Source organism: Podarcis vaucheri (assembly GCF_965113315.1).
Source record: "Podarcis vaucheri genome assembly, chromosome: 2".
Classification (NCBI taxonomy): domain Eukaryota; kingdom Metazoa; phylum Chordata; class Lepidosauria; order Squamata; family Lacertidae; genus Podarcis; species Podarcis vaucheri.
Window position 1 is genome coordinate 37,744,676 of NC_138760.1, and position 21,649 is coordinate 37,766,324.

General features: G+C 46.1%; 1 protein-coding gene and 1 long non-coding RNA gene across 4 annotated transcripts in view; one reads left to right on the forward strand and one right to left on the reverse strand.

Annotated features, from left to right (window-relative positions):
• The window catches only part of LOC309525736, a 227,262-nt gene that overhangs the window by 69,801 nt on the left and 135,812 nt on the right, over positions 1–21,649 (reverse strand). The gene's annotated exons all lie outside the window — the stretch shown is intronic.
• The window catches only part of RAB37 (RAB37, member RAS oncogene family), a 65,991-nt gene that overhangs the window by 26,805 nt on the left and 17,537 nt on the right, over positions 1–21,649 (forward strand). For 2 of the 3 annotated variants that reach the window (XM_082211159.1, XM_082211161.1), the window contains exon 2: positions 477–587. In XM_082211159.1, the coding sequence (XP_082067285.1) occupies positions 477–587 (111 nt within the window). Of the gene's footprint in view, positions 1–476; positions 588–18,756; positions 19,238–21,649 lie in introns of those variants that run through there. The other variant, XM_082211160.1, reaches the window with a different exon arrangement.

The following is a 21,649-nucleotide window of genomic DNA, read 5'->3' on the forward strand; positions in this document are numbered from 1 at the left end:
ATGAAGGGCCTGTTCTTAGATGCCAGTTATGTGCACTTATTTGTTTGGAGTGCAGTCTTACCTTGGAAGTCGAATGGAATCCGTTCCAGAAGTCCATTTGACTTCCAAAACGTTCAAAAACCAAAGCACGGCTTCTGATTGGCTGCAGGAAGCTCCTGCAGCCAATTGGAAGTCGCGGAATCCCCATCGGACGTTCAGCTTCCAAAATAATGTTTGCAAACTGGAACACTCACTTCTGGGATTGCGGCGTTCGGGAGCCAAAACGTTCAAGAACTAAGCTGTTTGAAAACAGGTATGGCTGTATTTACTTTGCTTCTCCCCCTGAAATATTCCTGTGGGTGTCGTGCTCAAACCCATGTCTAACCACGTCTCTCCAATATTACAAAGCATTTGTACACTGAGAACAGAGAAATGGGGCCTCGGCCCTTTTAATTCGGATGCTAACCTGATTTTTTTTTTTTGTCTGATTCCTGCAGACTATCCTGGTTGGAGACAGCGGAGTTGGGAAGACATCACTGCTGGTTCAGTTTGACCAGGGCAAGTTCATCCCAGGCTCTTTTTCAGCAACTGTGGGCATCGGATTTACCGTAAGGGCTACTCGGCTACTCTAGGCATGTTTGAGAATGGTTACTTAAATGATGGCAGATCTTTACTAAACAAGAAGTACAGACATCTGGCTTCCTATGCAATGAAGCCCAGCAGATGGTGGTAGCAAATTAAATCGAAGACTGCGTCATTGGGAAACTGGCCTAAACACCAGGATGGTACACTTATTTATGGGGTTCCAGATATCTCTACATTGGGGATAAGAAATCTGTGGTCCTATGGGTATTATTAGGGACACGGGTGGCGCTGTGGTCTAAACCACTGAGCCTAGGGCTTGCCAATCGGAAGATCGCCGTTTGAATCCCCGTGATGGGGGTGAGTTCCCGTTGCTCTGTCCTAGCTCCTGCCAACCTAGCAGTTTGAAAGCACATCAAAGTGCAAGTAGATAAATAGGTACGGCTCCGGTGGGAAGGTAAACGGCGTTTCTGTGCGCTGCTCTGGTTTCACCAGAAGCGGCTTAGTCATGCTGGCCACAGGACCCGGAAAAACTGTCTGCAGACAAACGCCAGCTCCCTTGGCCAGTAAAGTGAGATGAGCACCACAACCCCAGAGTCGTCTGCGACTGGACTTAACTGTCAGGGGTCCTTTACCTTTTATGGGTATTATTAGACTCCAGTTCCCAATAGCCTCAGCCAGAATGGTCAGTGGCCAGGGATGATGGGAGTTGTACCAACAGAAGTTGGTGGGAGGACCCAGAACCTGCTGAATACATCAAATCTATGGCTGTCCTGGATAGAAGTGTCTGGTTCTCTACACCATCCCAGTCCTAGAACTCTGTGCTGTTCCTGCTATGTATTTTCCTTCCTTTTCTCCATTCCTTTCCTCTCGCCCCTGTTGCCACCACTGCAGCTGATGAAGTTGGTGCCTCATGAGGCTCTTCCTAGATCCATTAGAAACATGGAGGAGGAGTCCTTCCATGTTGCCAGCCAGTCAGAGCACACAGCCTAGATTAACCCAATCTCAGCACAGGTGGTTGACCCCGTGGAAAGGACAGTAATAAACACTGGAAAGTTTCTGTCCAATTCTTCCCCTTTCCATCGTCAGCCCCTACTAATGAAACAGAAGGAAAAGAATGAGCACAGACAGGACTTCCACTTGCCTTATCGCTATGCGTCTGTGTGTGTGTGTGTGTGTGTGTGTGTGTGTGCACGTAGTACCATCAAAGTGCAGCACATTGTCAATTATTTTGTCTGTTATTATATATTTACCATTGGGAGCATCAGACGCATTTTCTGCCTTAGGCACCAACACACATAGACACACACACATTTGTGTACTTAACATTTGTGTGTGCGTTTATTTATTGAAAACGTTTCTATACCACTCCACATCAGTAATACTAGGGAGGCACACAACAAAGCAATACGTACAATGCCATTCCAATAAAATCAGCACATGAAAATACAGTGGAATGCATTATAATCCATAGCAGACCAGTCAGATACCACTCACAAACCCTCACAAATGCCTGGGTGGACATATGGGCATCATCTGCGTAAATCGCAGAGGGAGAAACGGAGCCCAGCAGCAGAGGACAGAGGAAGCTGCTTTATACTGAGCCATTGGTCTCTCGCACTCAGTATTGCATACGGACTGACAGCAGGAATTTAGGCAGGAATATCTTCCAGTGCTAGTTAGAGATACCAGGATTCGACCTGGGACCTTCTGCATCCAGAGCAGATGCTCTGCCACTGAGCTGTGACCCTTCTCCTAAAAGAGGAGGTCTATTGCCAGAGAATAGGTGAAAGGAAGGCCATTCAGTTTCAGACCCAAGGAAACTATTTATGGATACTTCTAGAGAAGAAAGGGCTGCTTAACCCTACCCATTGCCCAGCCCTTTCCCACTGCAATTGCCACCCGCAAACCGCTCCCCCCCCCAATAACATTCCAGGTGCATATTTACCCCTGCAAATATCTACCTGGAGCCCCACAAGAAGACAAACAGCCCTCTGTGTGTTGGGGGAACAGGAACTGGGGGTTGTATCTGACCAAGTCATTAAATAGGGCCACAGGTGGCGCTGTGGTCTAAACCACTGAGCCTAGTGCTTGCTGATCAGAAGGTCGGCAGTTTGAATCCCCACGACAGGGTGAGCTCCCATTGCTCGGTCCCTGCTCCTGCCCACCTAGCAGTTTGAAAGCTCATCAAAGTGCAAGTAGATAAATAGGTACCGCTCCGGCAGGAAGGTAGACGGCGTTTCTGTGCGCTGCTCTGGTCCACCAGAAGTGGCTTAGTCATGCTGGCTACATGACCCAGAAGCTGTACTCTGGCTCCCTTGGCCAATAAAGCAAGATGAGAACCGCAACCCCAGAGTAGTCCACGACTGGACCTAATTGTCAGGGGTCCCTTTACCTTCCTTTAAGCCATTACATGCATGGAACAACTTCCACTTGTGCACAATGGAGCGCCATCTCCTTCCCCTGCTCAGCCACCCTACCCAACACCCCAACTGTCTGGAGCAAATTCAAAGGAAGTGCGGGTGAGAAGGGAGGGGAAGTTCCATTAAGCAGCTAAAAATTGTTCCACTTTCCATCACACACACATGCAGAAACGTCTACCAGAAATTGCCCCCTCATAAATCTCCTTTTCCTTAATGGAAGCAGCACCCTGGATTTTTATGCACATGCCATGTGTAAGCCCCCTCAAGCACATATTATTTTTGCTAAATGGTTTTCTAATTGGCTTATTTCTGCTTCTGCCACGATGTATTCAGTATAGGCCATGCCTCCCCCCAAAACAGCACCCTCGTCGTTGTTTTTCATTGTTTGGTGTCTTGCAGCAACACCATGCCTGAGCCGCGATGGCGTGTCCCACACACAAGGTGTTCTTTAATAACACACCTAGCAAAACTAAGTGATAAGAGCACTGCTGAAGTATGCAAAGCTCTCCCAGTGACTGGGATAAACAGGGCAGAAGGCACATTTGTGCCACTTTGCCAGCCATTGCTTCCCACCCCAAAATGTGTGGCTAGCTAGAAAGTGTCTTCACTCCAGGCACCCACGATGCACAGCAACTGTTGTTATTGCAGAGTCCTGTGCACAACGGAATGACGAACAGTACGTGCCACATGCTTAAAGTTGCTTTATTTTCAGTTCAAAGTTGAGAAATTACAAACATGCATCTTGCCTCTGCTGGAGCAGAGAAGCAACCTTCCTTCTCCTCGGAATAACGAACACCGAGAGAACAGTGAAAAACAGGAAACCAGTGTACGTCACATCCAGCTTCCCATTCCCGTGGGAAAACCCAACAGTACTCTGACTGTGGAATGTAAACATTGTCTTGTGACAAGCACTTCTGCTGCACAGTGAAGAGAGCAGAAAACAACATCCTCCCCCTTTCCGCGAACATCACTGGGCAGCGTGTTCGTACAATATCAGTACAAACCCAACTTCTGTACATAGGTACAGTGTTGATCCCTTGATACAATCTTGGACAATACATCAGCAGGAATTTCATTACCTGGCATATAGGACACCGTTACGAGTCCCTTCTGAATATGTTCCCTAGCATGTTGCAACTTCAATTGCAAGTGCTTCGTGCTTTGCTTACAACCTTCCGAATTCAGCAAAGCCAAACATGCTTTGTTGTCCTGGTAAACCTGGATTGGACATTTGACAGGAATTTTCATGTCTTTGCACAATTGTAACAACCATTCACAATCCTTAAGTGAATAAGACAGTGCATTCAGTTCAGCTTCACAAGTACTTAAGCTAATTGTTGTTTGCTTCTTGCATGACCAATCAAATAGACCCTGATTGTACATGTAGCAAACTCCAGACGTACTTTTCCTGTCTGTAGTGTCACTTCCAAAACTTGCATCTGCAAAAATTTCAAGATCACCAGACTTCTGATTGTTAAATCTCAGTCTGTAATGCATAGTGCCTTTCAAATAGCGTGCTATGCGTTTCATAGCTTTCCAATCCTTAACAGTAGGATTGTTAACTTGTCTGCTTAGCAAATTACAGCTAACAGCAATGTCAGGTCTTGAACATCTGGCAATGAAGTTTAGCTTGCCTAGCACACTTCTGTACAGTGTAGTGTCAGAAAATGCTTCTTCAGTGTCTTCTACCTGATAACCTGTTGTCATCGGTGTGTCTACAGGGTTAGCATCCATCAGGTTTAGTTTGCTTAACACATCAGCAATTTTCCGTGACTGGTGTACTAGAATGTTACCACTTTGATCTTTCTCTATTTCCAGAGATAGGTAGTTGTTTACCTCACCAAGATCTTTCATGTCAAAGTGCTCTTTCAGTTGAGCTAGGGCGTTATTGTACATTGTGACATCTTTCCAAAAGAATAAAATATCATCAACATAAAACAAACAATACAGCTTCTTTTGCCCCTCCTCTTTGACAAATACACATGGATCAGCTTTCCCTTGCTGAAAACCTAGAGAAAACAATGCTTCAGTGAGTTTTGTGTGCCAACACCGTGCACTTTGTTTGAGACCATAAAGGGACTTCTTCAGAGCACAAACAAATCCCTGTTTTACCTGTACGCCATCAGGTGGAAGCATATAAAGTGATTCACCTAGAGATCCGTACAAAAACGCTGTATTTACATCGTGGTGACTAATGTGTAGATTCTCCTCTGCAGCTAGCTTGAGCATAAGCCTAATGCTCTCATATCTCACTGTGGGTGAGTAGGTCTCGTGATAGTCTTCACCTGGTACCTGTGCAAAACCTCTGGCTACCAATCTGGCTTTGTGTCTGACTATCTTGCCATTTTGATCAGTCTTCGCTTTGAAGACCCATTTGCTTCCAAGCAGTTTCATTCCTGGAACTACTGGAACTAGCTCCCAAGTTTTGTTCCTTTCTAAGGAATCAAGCTCAGCCTTCATGGCATTTAACCATGGCTCAGCTTCCTTAGAATCCAAATCCTGGATTTCTTGGAAACTTGAAGGTTCAAATACCTTCTTGGAGCTTTTAACAGCTGCTACTGCTGTCTTAGCAAATTCATCAGCAAATCTCTTTGGAGGTCTGCCTTTTGTGGCTCTTTGTGACCTGCGAATTAGCCTTTGGTCTTCAACACTCTCCTCTTCCTTCTTAGGAGAAAAGTGACCTATTGTGAACAATGGTTCTTCCAATTCCTGATCAGAGCTTTCAGAGGGTCGCATAGAGGCTTTCGCACTCTTGAAATCCTCTGAATCACCCGATTCAGTTTCAGCCTCAGAATCAGAACCTTCATCAGTGGGTGTGGATTGTTGTTGCTTATCCTCAGTCTCATCACTGTCATCAGGATAACATTGGAAAATTCCCACGTTCTCCCCCCACTTGGCATTGTACTCAACACTTCTTGTGAGCTTAATTGTCTTAGAGTCAGTCATCATTATTCTGTAAGAACCTTTCTGATAACCTAGAAAGATACCATGCAAACCACGCTTGCCTAACTTGGAGCTTTGTGGTGAATGAATCCACATATCAGAACCAAATATTTTCATGTGTTTGATGTACGGTTTCTTACCAAACATCTTCTCATAGGGGGTACAACCAATCGCTGAAGATAACCTGCGATTGTAACTGTAAACAAAACACGAGAGAGATTCGGCCCAATAACTCTCTGGAAGATTTGCATCATGCAGCAAGGTTTTTAACCCTTGAAGCAATGTTTGATTTGCCCTTTCGCAAAGCCCATTCTGCCATGGCGAGCGAGGACTGGACAAATCGTGTTGAATTCCTTTCTCAGTCAGAAAAGCTTCAAACTGCTGAGAAGTGAATTCTCCCCCGCGATCTGTGAAAAGAATTTTTATCTTCTTACTATGCACATTCTCCAACCAAGCACAGAATTCCTTAAACCTTGGAAAAGCCTCTGATTTCTGCTTGAGATTGTACACGTAAATATACCTGGAAAATGCATCAATGAGAACCATGAAGAACCTATTTTCACCCAAAGAGGGCGATAGTGGACCGACTAAATCAGCATGAACAATCTGGTATGGTTCTGTAGCTTGCCTACTAGACACCTTACCTTTCGCAGCCATTTTCACCTTGTTTGCTGCGCATGCCTTGCACTTCATGTGGTACCTGCAGGGTTTAATAGTCATACCTTCAACCAAGGCAGGCATTTTAGATACTGCCTCAAAATGCAAATGACCAAATTTCCTGTGAAAATCATGAATACATCCTGCATGCAAACTTTTGTTAGAACCTGCAATGCAACAAGTATCATTCTGCACAACATCATCATAATACAAAACAAACAAACGATCAACACATTCAGCATGCAATACATAATCGTCTTTCTTTGTGATGGTGCATTTCTTGTTTTTGAAGGAAACGTCAATGTTGCGTTCATTCAGCTGCATCACACTTAGAAGATTGTGTGTGGCATCTGGAACATACAGTACATCCTGTATCTCTAAGTCCAAACTGTGAAGAACAACAGTTCCGTAGCCTTGACTGGGGATCGTGTGGTCATCCGCCTGGTGAATCGCACCTTCCTGCGGTGTAAAAGACACGAACAGTCTCTTATCGTTGCACATGTGGTGGGTAGCTGCTGAATCAACAACGAAGAAAGATCTAGACGTCTTCTGGACCTTTGCAACCTTTGGAGTGAAGCGTGAGACCATTGCCTTGTGCTGCGCTGTCCTGGACACCGGACCTTTGCCTTTGCTTTGGCCTTTTCCACGCGATGAACTTCCGCTGCGCTGCTCTGTCTTGGCCTTGGGATATCTGCATTCCCTCTTCATATGGCCTAGACGCCCACACGAGTAGCATTTCACTGCCTTCAAAGCTTTGGCGCCCTCTGGTGGTTCCACTGCACTCTGGGATGACGTCTGTGAAGACTCCCCCTTACCCATGCAGCTAGCACCCCGGCGATCTGCTGCATTCTGGATCACGGCAGTAACATAGGCTACTGTGAGCTGAGCAGTTGGTTGAACAGCAATCTGGGTGGCAACGGACTCCCAACTTGGACCCAAAGAATGTAGTATCATGAAGGAATACACAGCCTCTGGAAAGTTGAGTCCTCTCTGTTGCAACTCATGTCTCAGATTCTGCATCTCCATCAGGTGTGTACGCACATCTCCACCTTCAGCAAGAGCCATACCATGCAGCTTGGCATAAAAATACATTGAGGAACCAGCTTCTGTCCTCAAGTGAGCCTCTCTTAAAGAGTTCCAAATTTCTCTGGCTGTGGTCTTTCCACGCAACAGACAGAGCTCTTCTGGGGATACTATCAACGTAAGCGTTCCCCTTGCTTTGGAATCCTTAGCATTCCATTCAGCAGTAATTGGAGCTGGGGGGTTGTCTGTAATAACATTAAACAGACCTTCTTTCCGCAGAATTGCCTCTGCATACTGCACCCACTCCGTGTAATTTTTCTTATTGAGCTTAGGAATCCCAAAAGCTTCAGCCAGCTTTGCATTAGCCATCATTGCTGCTTTATACAAGCTGCGTCACAGTACAGCTTCCAAAAGCACTTGTAAAAAGTACTTTCGCTTTCCCAGTCATCCAAGCCTGTGAGCTTGTGCCTTTATCTGTATCGCGGCAAAACGGCTTTAAAAGTACAAAGTCCAGCCATAAAGCCATAAACTAGAAGCTGGCAGGCTTCCCGGAGCATGAGCACATACCTTCATCAATCAAACTTGACGCGCAGAGCAGATAACGCGATCCGTTCCTCTGTACCTCTGCCGGCATTCCTCAGTTTGATTTACGTCTTTCTGGGCCCATAACCAAAATGTTGTTATTGCAGAGTCCTGTGCACAACGGAATGACGAACAGTACGTGCCACATGCTTAAAGTTGCTTTATTTTCAGTTCAAAGTTGAGAAATTACAAACATGCATCTTGCCTCTGCTGGAGCAGAGAAGCAACCTTCCTTCTCCTCGGAATAACGAACACCGAGAGAACAGTGAAAAACAGGAAACCAGTGTACGTCACATCCAGCTTCCCATTCCCGTGGGAAAACCCAACAGTACTCTGACTGTGGAATGTAAACATTGTCTTGTGACAAGCACTTCTGCTGCACAGTGAAGAGAGCAGAAACCAACAGCAACCACCCTGTGACCTGCTATATATGTTGTTTCTGTGTGTGTGTGTGTGTGTGTGTGTGCACGCACAAAAATCTCCCTCCTGTCAACCTGTCTGAAAAGGATGAGTGACCAACTCTAAAACCGGCAGGATAAGCTCATACCCTCCAACATTTCTCTGATAAAAATAGGGACGTCCTATTCTATTATTAGGGGCGTGGGTGGCGCTGTGGGTTAAACCACAGAGCCTAGGACTTGGCAATCAGAAGGTCGGCGGTTCAAATCCCCGCGACGGGGTGAGCTCCCGTTGCTCAGGCCCTGTTCCTGCCAACCTAGCAGTTCGAACATATGTAAAAATGTATTAAAACTTTGAACATTAAAAAAAACTTCCCTGGACATGGCTGTCTTCAGATGTCTTTTAAAGGTTGTATAGTTAATTATCTCCTTGACTCAGTGGTTGCATAACTCTAGGCCCTCCAACATTTCTCCGATGAATATAGGGATGTCCTATCATACTCTCCAACATTTACCCAATGAAAACAAGGACATCCTAAGGGAAAGTGGTACATTCCAGTATCAAAACAGAAACTGGGGTGGTATTTGTAAATCCCGGACTGTCCCTGGAAAATAGGGACACTTGGGAGGTCTGTAAGCTTAGGCCTTTTAAAGTCTGAACTACTGAACCATCCACTATTCAAGGCAGTTCACTTTCCGAAGAGACCCCTACGGGAGAAGACAATCTGAGGCCTGCCTATCATTAAAAAAATTTTTTTTAAAGAAACATTAAAAACACCCCACAGTTTTTAATGCTTGACAATTTATTATGTTTTTATATGTGTTGGAAGGCACCCAGAGGTGCTGGGGAAACCCAGCCAAATGGGCAAGGAAACAAACAAACAAACAAATATTTTTATTCCAAATGAGACAGATGACCCATTTACCACGAGCAAGGAATGAAACAACCACAGTGAGCAGAGATGTCCCTGGGCCCACATGGCTAGGTACATTTTCAGGATGTGTGCGCACACACACTTAGTTGTGCATAAATGGCTTTCATCTTTTCATTATTTAAATCTTGTATTTAAGTTGTATTTTAATCAATTGTTTTTATACCTGGTGTTAGCCGCCCTGAGCCCAGTCTTGGCTGGGAAGGGTGGGGTATAAATAAAATTTATTATATTATTATCTTTTGCCACTGAATGACAGGTACAGTGACCCTTCATGGCAGGCATCAGACCCAGGAGAGGACTTGAGGAAAAGGCCAAACATTTCCTAGGCCAGAGCACGGCTGCTCTACGTGTCACCACTTGGGTCTGGCTTGGGGGGGAAGAATTGGGAGACAGAGAAGGAAAGGGCGATGGAGGCCCATCTCCCTCTGCCCCTGATTGGCTAGAGTCAAGTCCCGTGTCAGCTTCCTGCTCTCACCAAGTAGCCCTTGGCCCTTTGAGGAGTCCTGCTTAACTGCTGCTCACACCGTGTTCCTGCCTTGTGATCCTAGCTTGCCTGCCTTGCCTTGCCTTGCCCTGCCTCCTCGCCTTGTCCGTGCCTTTTGCTTCCTGCCTTTCCTCCTCTCCTGCCTGGATGGATTCCACTCAGCCTTGGGCTCCATCGGCTGCTTGTGAGCAAACATCGCCCCATTCCAGAGGCACCCTGCACAGCGCACCAGCCAGGTCTGTAACCTTCCTCTTCCACAGCCCAAGATGGTGGCACTTCTTGCGCTGCTCTGGGAAACAGTGGCATGGCGTGGGGTGGGGACACAGGGGCGCCAAAAATTGTTAGGGATGGAAAGTTTCAACACCTGGTGCTGCCTCAATACAGCTACGCAAATACATCGCTGGGCTCTGTTGAAAACAGCTTCTTCGTGCAAACCAGGAAGTGGCCTTTCCAGACAAGGGAACAACTATTCTTTTATTATCTCTGTGGTTGCAATCTCCTGGGTGATGCGGATGCTGTTAGATAATTGAATGTGCATGATGTGTACTCTATCTGTTTCCCTCCCTCCCAGCCCCGGGTGCTAGCAACCCACGTTACGCCACTGCTGTGAAATGCCTCATAGCTATAGGCTCTCTCATCCCACAGCTTTATTAAGAAGGCCTTTTCAAAAACCAGGGTGTGTGTGACATGACATGAGTAGCATTTCCTGGTGTCGTTCCATCCAGATGTTTTGGGATGCATGTCCCTCCATCCTTGACCGTTGGCTACACTGACTGAGGCTTATGGAAGCTGTGGTCCAAAAACATCTGGAAGGCACCAGGCCAGGGGGAACTGCTTTTGGGGCCTATGTGTTGAAGGCCACCATCCCTGGCACCAATTCCCATAACTGCATAAACAGTGTAAATGTACCATGTTCACAGTCCGTTTGTAGGTGATTTCTTCTGTTATACTCACCCAGATTCCGAATATGGTATGTGACGTATTTTCTTCTTGGATATGGTCATGGGAGTCACTCCAGGATTGTTAATTATACATGGCTATCTCATAACCTTTACCCATTGCTTGTCTTACTGTTTGATGAAAAGTAACAAAGGAGAGGAGGACGCAGGTGGCACTGTGGGTTAAACCACAGAGCCTAGGGCTTGCCAATCAGAAGGTTGGTGGCTCGAATCCCCGCAACGGGGTGAGCTCCCGTTGCTTGATCCCTGCTGCTGCCAACCTAGCAGTTCGAAAGCACGTCATGTGCAAGTAGATAAATAGGGAGCGCTCCGGCGGGAAGGTAAACGGCGTTTCCGTGCGCTGTTCTGGTTTGCCAGAAGCGGCTTAGTCATCCTGACCACATGACCCGGAAGCTGTACGCCGGCTCCCTCAGCCAATAAAGCGAGATGAGCGCCGCAACCCCAGAGTCGGCCACGACTGGACCTAACGGTCAGGGGTCCCTTTACAGGGGTCCACCTAACAAAGGAGAGACCTTTCCCCTTTCTGGCTGAGTGAAGGGAATGAAATCAGCAGAGTAATTTGCAACAAATGTACGATTAGATTGCTTGCTAGAGGGAGGGGTAATTTTGGCAAAAATATTTTTTCCCTGTGGAAGAACATTTTTGGAAAAAGTTATGGTAGAATGCAAAAGCTGTTGTCACTATTAATTGAATTGATTAAATATTTACTTTTTAAAGGACCATGACTCATTTCTGCAGAAGTGCTGCTATTTGAGATAGTCAACAAACACATAGGACCTGGAAGAAAATGTGTGGAGTGCTCCTTTTCAGGATGCTAGCCAACTGTGCCCTTTTCAGGAAAACTCCATTTAATTTCCTTAAACCTCCCCCCCCCCCCACAATCCCCCAGGTTTTTCTTCCAACCCCAGTTAGTCATTGTTCAGCAGTTACTAAACATGTTCTGCTGTCATTGGGGTGTTTTTGCCTCTAATTTGTTTTAGTAAACTTTGCAAACCTTAGACTTCCCCCAAGGCTGCTGATATCTTCCTTTAGTGTGAGGAAGATGCTGTTTCGGTTACGTGAGGTTCCTTGCTCCCAGAATGAGTTGGCTATCAAAATATACAGTACTGTATAGGATAAATTCTGAGAGGCTCTGAAGCACAAGCCTGCCCCCTTGTGGCAATTTTAGGCAAAATAGGTTTGATCTTGAGAATTGTGTTTTCAACTTGCTTGAAGGTATTTCATAGAATCATAGAATCATAGAGTTGGAAGAGACCACAAGGGCCATCGAGTCCAACCCCCTGCCAAGCAGGAAACACCATCAGAGCACTCCTTATATATGGTTGTCAAGCCTCTGCTTAAAGACCTCCAAGGTAGGAGACTCCACCACACTCCTTGGCAGCAAATTCCACTGTCAAACAGCTCTCACTGTCAGGAAGTTCTTCCTAATGTTTAGGTGGAATCTTCTTTCTTGTAGTTTGGATCCATTGCTCCGTGTCCGCTTCTCCGGAGCAGCAGAAAACAACCTTTCTCCCTCCTCTATGTGACATCCTTTTATATATTTGAACATGGCTAACATATCACCCCTTAACCTCCTCTTCTCCAGGCTAAACATGCCCAGCATGTTTATTTATTTATTTATTTATTCATTCACTCATTCATTTCATAAAATTTATACACCACTTGATTGTTTTTTTAAAAAAAACTTCAAAGTGGTTTACAAAAAGAATAAAATGATAAAATTATTGGTAAAAGCAATTGAAAGCAATTATTTATTCAAAATATTCAAAAAATAAAATAAAATCAGCCTGTCACTTGCTACTATCCACACTATGTGGGACACAGAAAAGAGCCTCTCCTGCTGATTGTAGAGAGCAGGCGGTAAAATAAAAATAAGTGTTGTTCAGCCAATAAAAAGGCAACGAGCCAACCCACAAGCCCCAAAATCTAATAAATCACATGTCTCTGGAATAAAAGGCACTGTACTGTCAAGGAAGCTTTCAGCAGTACAGAATGTTTTTTCCTTAAATATTTACTGGTCTTAGCAGCGTTTGTTCCAAACATGCCTATAATTCAAAATGATCACTGCCATACTTTCACACAATTAACAATGAAGTTGGCAAGGCTCTTAGATGTTTCTTCTACCATGAAGGCAATTTCCCCTTTTATCTGACACAGCTAGAAGACTCCCATGGCTCACCCCATTTGTTGTAAGCCAAGAAGCTTCCTAATATTAATTAGAGTTGGGCTAGGACCTGAGAGACCCAGGTTCAAATCATCAACTCAGCCATGGGTCCTCTTGGGCCAGTTGTATCCTCTCAGCCTAGCCTCCCTCCCAGAGTTATTGTGAAGATAAGATGGGGAGAAGAAGATGCATGTAATGGAAAAGAGGGCCTTCTCGGTGGTGGCACCTGCCCTGTGGAACACCCTCCCATCAGATGTCAAAGAGGAAAACAACTACCAGACTTTTAGAAGACATCTGAAGGTGGCCCTGTTTAGGGAAGCTTTGAATGTCTGATGGACTATTGTATTTTAATATTCTGTTGGTAGCCACCCAGAGTGGCTGAGGAAACCCAGCCAGATGGGTGGGGTATAAACAAATTATTATTATTATTATTATTATTATTATTATTATTATTATTATCATCATTATCATTTAGCTACTTGGAAAACCACACTAAAGATCTTTCAACAGCTAAACCAAATAAATACTAGGGGAGAGGGCTTGGTGGAATTTTAAACACCGGCTGCTTGCTCTCATAAAAGATTTCTAGTGGGGGGGAAATAAAATAAAAAACTCTTTCTTAAGGGGAGCTCTTTGCCATTTATCCATATTCAGAGTTCAGTCCTGAGCCGCATTCCAGAACCACTGAGTTCCTATGTCAAGATTCGCAATTTAATTTGTTCACAATCCTGAGCCAGCCCAAGACATTTTGCTGCCTAAGGCAAAGAAGAACCACCCCCCCTTCCAATCTTGGTGCATCAAGAGCCTGCTGGATCAGTCCAATAGCCCATGTGGTCACAGTGCCAACCAGATGCCTGTAATCATCACCATCATCATCATCATCATCTCCCCCCATCTGGCTCGGTTTCCCCAGCCACTCTGGGCAGCTTCCAACAGAATATTAAAATACAATAACCTATTAAACATTAAAAGCTTCCCGAAACAGGGCTGCCTTCAGATGTCTTCTAAAAGTCTGGTAGTTGCTGTTCTCTTTGACATCTGGTGGGAGGGCGTTCCACAGGGCGGGTGCCACCACCGAGAAGGCCCTCTGCCTGGTTCCCTGTAACTTGGCTTCTCGCAGCGAGGGAACCGCCAGAAGGCCCTCAGTGCTGGACCTCAGTGTCCGGGCAGAACAATGGAGGTGGAGACGCTCCTTCAAGCGGGATGCTCCTTCAAGTGGGAAACCCACAAGCAGGATTTGAGCACAAAGACACCCCCTCACTGTGGTTTCTAGCAACTGATATTCAGAAGCATTGCTGCTTTGAACTGTGGGGGCAGAGCAGAGCCTTCATGGCTAGGAGCCATTGGTAACCTCATGTGGCCTTCAACCCCGATGCCTTGAACTGGCAGAGAGAAAATGTTACTGCTTGTACTTTCTCACTTTCAGCTGTCCTGCCCTGCATGGGAAAGAGTTTTGCCATACTCCGTATCAGGGTTACGAAGCCTTTGGGCAAAACTCAGCACCTGCTTGGCTGCACAGGTATCAGGAGCAGAAAGTTACTATTCTCTCATGAAACTGCAAGAAAACAATTTGCAGGCTCAGTGTGGAGACCATAGGTTTTTCTCTGCATTGTGGATTCCTTCATCATTGCCACTTGCGAAACACCCATGAGACGCCTTTACTCGTTTTGGGTGTTTCAAACACCCCGTGCCAAAGGAACTATAATCTACATTCAGTTTTCCTGATCTGATGCATTTTACATTTCTCGAATATTTTCTGCGGCATTGTTACAGAGACCAGAAATACAGGTTCCTCTAGTGGACGGGTAGTGGGGAATCAGGGCTAAATAGAAGGTCTTGGAGACCTGGAGAGTAGCTCGGACAAGCAAAAATAAGTAAATAAATGCATGAATGGAACATATCTGTGTGCGCCATCTCCTTATGTTTCCACGCACCATTTACTTTCTGGATAAGGGACAGGGCATTGCTGCACACTTAGGAAACAAGCCTTAAGCTGCATTCCTACACGAGAGTAAGGCCCACTGAACCCGGTGGGACTTCCTTCTGAGGAGACGTATAGGAGGGCACTGTCACTTTGAACTGCACATAGTTTCTCCCTGCTTAAATTTATTTATTTAAATGGGTTTACTTTTGACAGTCACATAACCTAAGAAACCCAACCTGACCTTCTGTGTTGCAACTTCTCATTTGCACAATGAGATCTAAATTGTTAGGAGGCAGATCTGCAAACAAGTCTAAGCTGATCTGGTTTTAGAGAACTATGTATGGGTTCTGATTCCTAGTCAATCATGAGATTTAGTGTGGGGCTAACTTCACAGGGGTTCTGCAATAAATCTGGGAACTAGTAGAAGGGCATGTTCTTCTGCCTAAGGGGAAAACTTATAATTTATCTTAAAAACGGATTGGAATAACACTTGTGGTTTAATGGTGAATTTTGGACATAGTGAAGATGTAAGAGATTTGGATTATTATAATATAAAAGATGCAGGAGGAAATAGCTAAAAATAGGACCCACAAAGGGGAGGAGGGAAGTCCAGGCGATTATTTGGAATCTTGTTTTTATGTTGTATGTTGGATATGTGTTTGCAAAACTTTAATCTGAAAAACCAAATACAAGCAGCTCTGAAAACGCCAGAATGATATCGCTTGGAAACCCCCATAGTTGCCAATAGGACCCAATTTGCCAGTGAGGCACAGCCCCACCAACCTAAGTCTAGACTTCTCCAAGCCTACCTGCCTTACAACCAGTCCAGGGGGTTGCCTTGGCTGTCTGCTTCCTCCTTAGTCTCATTGTTGCCCTTTTAGCATAGAGGAGGATGAGAGGCAGAACTGCAACTCTTTGGCTCTCTCCGTCATGGGCTCTGGCTCCCCCTACTGTTGGCCTCCCAGTCTTTTGCCATTGGACACCAGCAGCCACCACTGCTCCTTGGAAGCAAGAGTACCCAGTGTTATAGGAGTGGCAGCACGGATCAGTGCTAACCTCGGTGCGTCTGTGTACTGGTGCTTTGGGATCTAGGGCTGCGTGACCCACAGAGGGAAGGAGGTAGAAATCCCAGAACAAGAAGCAATGTTGGCTTTTGGGAGGGTGTGGGCTTTTGGCCATCCTAGACAGTTGCATGAGGGAGTTGCAATAGGTTTCCTGGAGAGATACAATAGGAATTATAAACCCTGAACTACCGTACTCGACTATTCACCCCGCCACCAAACTTACTCCCAGTGCAGGACAGGATGGGAGAGGGGCATGAGGCCATTCCTGTCACTGGAGATCAGCTTCATGGTTGGCAAGCTTGGCACTGGGCCCATTCTCTTCTAGATTCATCTGCAAAGCGAAACATGGGCAAAAGTATTTGCCAACCAATGCTATCCCTCATTAAGCTGGCTGAAGAAATAGGAAAAGAAATGTAAACTTGCAAGATCAGGTCATAAAGATTGTTTGTTCTCAGTCACTGACACTATAGAAAATCAAAGACAGAATTATTAGTTAAGTATACTGTTGACTTATTAATTTGGGGATATGTTAGAGAGTTTTTTTTAAGGGATTATGTTTGTTTTTATCCTGTCTGTTTTGCTGTTTGTTACCTGTCTTGAGTCTGTTTGGAGAGATAAATAGGATTGAAGGTTGTTTTTTTAAATAACACTATTTTATTTTAAAGTAATAGTATTTAAAAATAATACACGTTCCAGAGTTTTTGATCTTTCATCAGCCTCTAGGTGGGAGGTACAGTTGAAGCTTGTCTACTACTTAACCTAGTAGTTCTCAAAGAAGATGATCTCCTCGTGGTTGCTGTCCCTTTAAGAGTAAGGGTGGAGTTTCATAAGAACAATGGTACCAAATACATTATAGGCCATGTGGATCTGCCTATGGCAGAGGTGGCTAACTGGCTGCCCTCCAGATATTGCTGGACTACAGATGACTAACCATTGGCCATGATTTGAGTTGGAGTCCAACAATATCTTGAGGATCACCAGTTAGCCACCCGTGGCTACTTAGCCCAATACAGGATTCTCCAATATAGGAAAGAAAATGCTATTCTCTCGATATGTGGGAGTTAAGATGGTTGGGGCATTCACTGAATTGCCAAACTAGGGGCCAGGTTGGTATGATGAACAAAGCATTAGAGTTTGACAGAGGAGACCTCTGTTTAAATATTCACTCAGTTAACAGGATGAGTCACTCACTTTTGCATACAGAGCAGTTGAAAGGGTAACATGGAACTGCCTTATGTATAAAACTGAGCTCCTTGGAAGAATGGCAAGTACACAAACGTGATAAAACCATAATTTGAAAATTCCCACGGAAGGAATGTGGCGCTTGCGTATTCTATCATTTCAATGAAACATGTGCAGATTTAAAATTACTATTTTAAAACTTTTTTGTTTTATTGGAAAGAAAGCTAAAGCTTTCTGTATTTGTATGTACCTCCCTTCCTTCTCTGGTTGTATAGAAAATTGAAGCATCTGCATATCATGAATGAGAATTGAGAAAATCAATACATAAATAGATACAGGTAAAGAGGGGGTTCTTATCTGACAAAAAGGCGACTGGCAAGCGACTATTTCCTCTTTAACGTAGACATTGTTAGAGCAGCTGAAACAACAGAACAAACACTGTGGAGAAATTATCCATTATTGACCCACCCACAAAATTCCCAGGGAGCAGTAAATCTGTTTCATGACTTAGCACCTTTCAGGATTTTGTGACTTCACAGAGCTGAATTATGTCTCTTTTGGTGCACTAACTATTTTCATATTCATCTTATTTTATTACATTGCAAGCATTTTATCATGTTCTTTTCCAAGGAACTACAAAATGGTTAACAGATTTAATAAATGTGTTCTGTGGAGACCTGTTGCCTCAGAGTTGTCTCAGGCAATCTCCAGTTTCTGTTTAATCCCAGGGATCTGAAAATATAAAGCAATTTCCAGCCAAGGGATCTTCTTCTCCGTCAGCCTGGTGAGGATGGGGAGGGGAAGAAAGGTTTTGTTCTGATCATAAATCTAGAATTGATTTCCACCAGCTGCAGATTTGGTGATATTTGGATAGAATAAAATGCCTTTAGCTCTAGCCAGAGGCCTTGTGTTCTGCAATTCCCATGAGCATGATTTTGTACAAAGAAAAGAACTTCACTTAAGAGATGTTAGATAAGGATATTGTTTAGGTAAGGCGATCCTTTACTGCTGTGCAAATTGAGCAAGGAATTCCTGGCAGTTCCAGAAACACACACACTTTGTTCTATTACTGGATTTCCTCAGATTAGAGAAGATTTGAATGAAATCTGAGAATTCATTTGGAATCAAATTTACTCTTTCTCAGATATTGTTTGAATGTCATGCTGCATGTAACCAAAGTCTTTAAAATAAAAAATCCGTAGAGATCAGAGGTCAAACTGATGGAAAAGATGTGCCTCTGTGGATTTTAGATGGAAGAGGCTTTGCGTTTTAAATGCTGCTTAGTTTCACGGAAATCAATTGATCTTAGAATGGGGAATCACCCAACACATTCAATGTCAGAGTCCAGTTTCTCGGGAACTTTGGATCTTTAGCAAGTGTGCCAGACAGTGACTCCAATCATTCTTGGTGATGCTGAATGCAAGGGCCAGGAATGATCCTAGGTCCGTAGAGTTCCCACTCACGGGGTCTATTTGGAAAGAGGCGTGGGAAAGGGGGCGTCTCCCCTGAGCCACTCTCAGCAGTTACCCCCCTGCCCGATCCTTAATAAAGGAGGTAGACAAAACGTGTGCGTAAAGTTAGTAGATCCTGCGCCGGCGGGACTTGGGCGCGGTGAAGGCACCGGCCCTGTCCCGTGAGCCGCTTTGGAACTCGCCCCGTCGGTTCCTCCCTGAGCGCAACGGCCGCCACTTCGGGGCTTGGAAAGGGGCGGTTCTGCGGGCAGCCGGGGAGGAGCGGCGGCGGCGGTGGCAGCACAAGCATCGTGACCGGAGCTGGCCAGCTTCTCGCAGGTAGTTCCTGCTCCCTGCCCGGCCGGGGACTGAAGCCACCATGATCAGCAACGGGGCAGGCGCCCCTCCCGCGCGCAACGGGACCCCCGCGCCTCCGCTGTTGAGAAAAGCCGCTTCCCTGGGCGGGAGTTACGACGTCGCCGGCAAGGTCGGAGCCTGCTCGGGTTGGGCGCCAGGGGGCGCGAGTGGGTGTGGCGGGGAGGGGAGGGGAGGGGAGGGGGCTGCCGGAGGGGAGGGGGGCTCCACTACTGGGACGCGGGCACTGCCCTCTCGCCTTCGTCGTGGCGCACATGGCGTGCCCACTCTCTCCGGGACGTAGTTTTAAGTTTCCTCTATTCGCTGGTCGTTCTCCTTCCAGCTCTGAAACTCTCTTGCCTGGGTCCAGCATCCCTGGGCAAAGAGTGGGGAGCCTTTCTTGGCACCCCTGCCAGCTTCTAAAGTGAAAGGTGCCGGTGGGACTCAGCCCTGCTTAGAAAGACACCCCAGATGTGTGGAGGTTGCTTGTAGCCATTTGGGGACCAGGAAAATAAATTTGCACGTGCTCAAAGGCACTCTCCTTCCTGCATTCTAAAAACGAAGCGGTGACTTTAGGATCTCCAGTGAGGTGGCTGCTTCAGGTGCAGATGTTATAAGGAAGAGAGCAGGCAGTTCTGTTTGAGCCACATGGCCTGCCCTGCTGCCCTCAGGTGGATGAGGGAGAACTCTGCTCCATTGCCAGTAAGAATCAACTGCCAGTCTGTACAACGGAGTGCCCTGGCTCCTGTACCTTTTGCCTGCTAAAAGTTGTAATATCTGCACAGGTGGCAGAAGTTCAACAGGTGCTGCTTTTCCGATCTGGAAACCCTGGATTTCTACCTGTCACCCGACTTTCACCACTCTGTCAGCAAAGGTGGCTGAGCTTGCAAATGACACTGAAAACAGCCACTGGTTGGTTTCTAAGCTTCTAAGCCTTGATTGCAGAGGCCTTGCCAGTCTCTGACTGAGGCGAAACCCTGCCTCCATTTAGACATCATAGCAGGTTGTTTATAGGTTGGGGTGCTTGTCAGCTTCTCGTTCTTGAGCAACTTAAAATGAATCTCCCTGACACAGCAATGCAGTGTTCTCCTTTCCTTCAACAGAGCAGTTCCTATTCAAACCGCACCCGGAGGAAGCTGCTAAAAGTGGGCTTTGTGGGGAGGTTGGTCAGGAGACGCATCTCTCAGAATGAAAGCAGCAGCAGGGGGAGGGAGAGAGAGAAGCTTTATGCAGGGCAAAGGGGTTAGCTTCCTCAAATGCAGCTTTTTCATTGCTCTCCCCAGCCCAGGGGTGTGAGCTCCGGGAAACCTCTCTGCTGCAGCGATGAGGAGAACATACTCCCTGCGAGGTCGCTGGGGTCGACTGCAGAGCCCTTTAGCTGCTGTAGTTAATTGTAGATTAGCTTTCCACATCCCGGCACCCAGTTGAGGAACACTGCTAACAGACAAATAATCAGAGACAGCAGTATCCTCTGGTAACTGATTTGGGCGCTGGTCAAAGCTTTTCAGTGTGGCTTTCCAAGGAGTTCTTTGCAGGTGTCCAGCTTGGTCTTTGCTGTCAATTTTGTACAAAGCCAGCTTTGAACCATGAAAAGCGTAACAGGGGGGATGGAAGTTCTGTCTTTTCACCTTCACAGGATGCCACCGACAAGCCACTCTCATTATGAAAAACGGTAGCATTGGAAGGCTGATGAATAGCCTGCCTTGAAAGCCTGGCAAGGCCCAGGTCTTCTGTCATCTGGGGATTTGGGTGAGCCTCTAGTAAGCTGGAGCTCTTTTGAATGCGGGGGTCATTCCCACCTGCTCTCCACCTGCCTGGCTGCCTTCTTACTCCCAGTCAAGGCACTACCTGCCAGCTGTCTCCTTAGTCTCACTGTTGCCCTGTCTCCTGTCCCACCAGTCCCACCAGTAGTGGGAGCCATGCAAAGGGCCAGTTCATGGGATAGCTCAGTCTGTAGAGCATGCGACTCTTAATCTCAGGGTTGTGTGTTTGAACCCCAGCTTGGGCAAAATAATAATAATCCTGGGTCGCAGGGGTTGGGCTAGTACCCCGCCCATCTGGCTGGGCTTCTCCAGGGATCCACACAGTCCCAACTCTGCAGTTCTTTGATTCTGTGTGATCACTTCTCATGGCCAGTGACTTGCTCTTGTTGCTGCTCACTTGCTTGGAGAGGGCAGCTCTCCAGTGGCACAGAGGAGTAGAAGCAAAGTCAAGGATCCCTGGAGGTCGGCCACAGGCCCTGGCAGATGTCTGACAATGCAAACCCCAACACTCGCACTATATTCCCATCGCCCGTGACCTTCTACAAGTCTTTGCACATTTGCAAGCTGAAGAACCACACACCTCAACCAGACATGCACCACAACCTATTGCTTCTTTCTAGTCTAATGGCGGGGGGGGGCACTGTGGGTACCAGGAAAGGCCTCTGCAAGCACATATATGCCCACAGGCACCAAACTGGTGACCCCTGTGTTACAGAGACAGCAAAATGATGGCAGCACCCAACCCAACTCCCTGCTTACACCCTTCTCTGCACAAGTTGGTG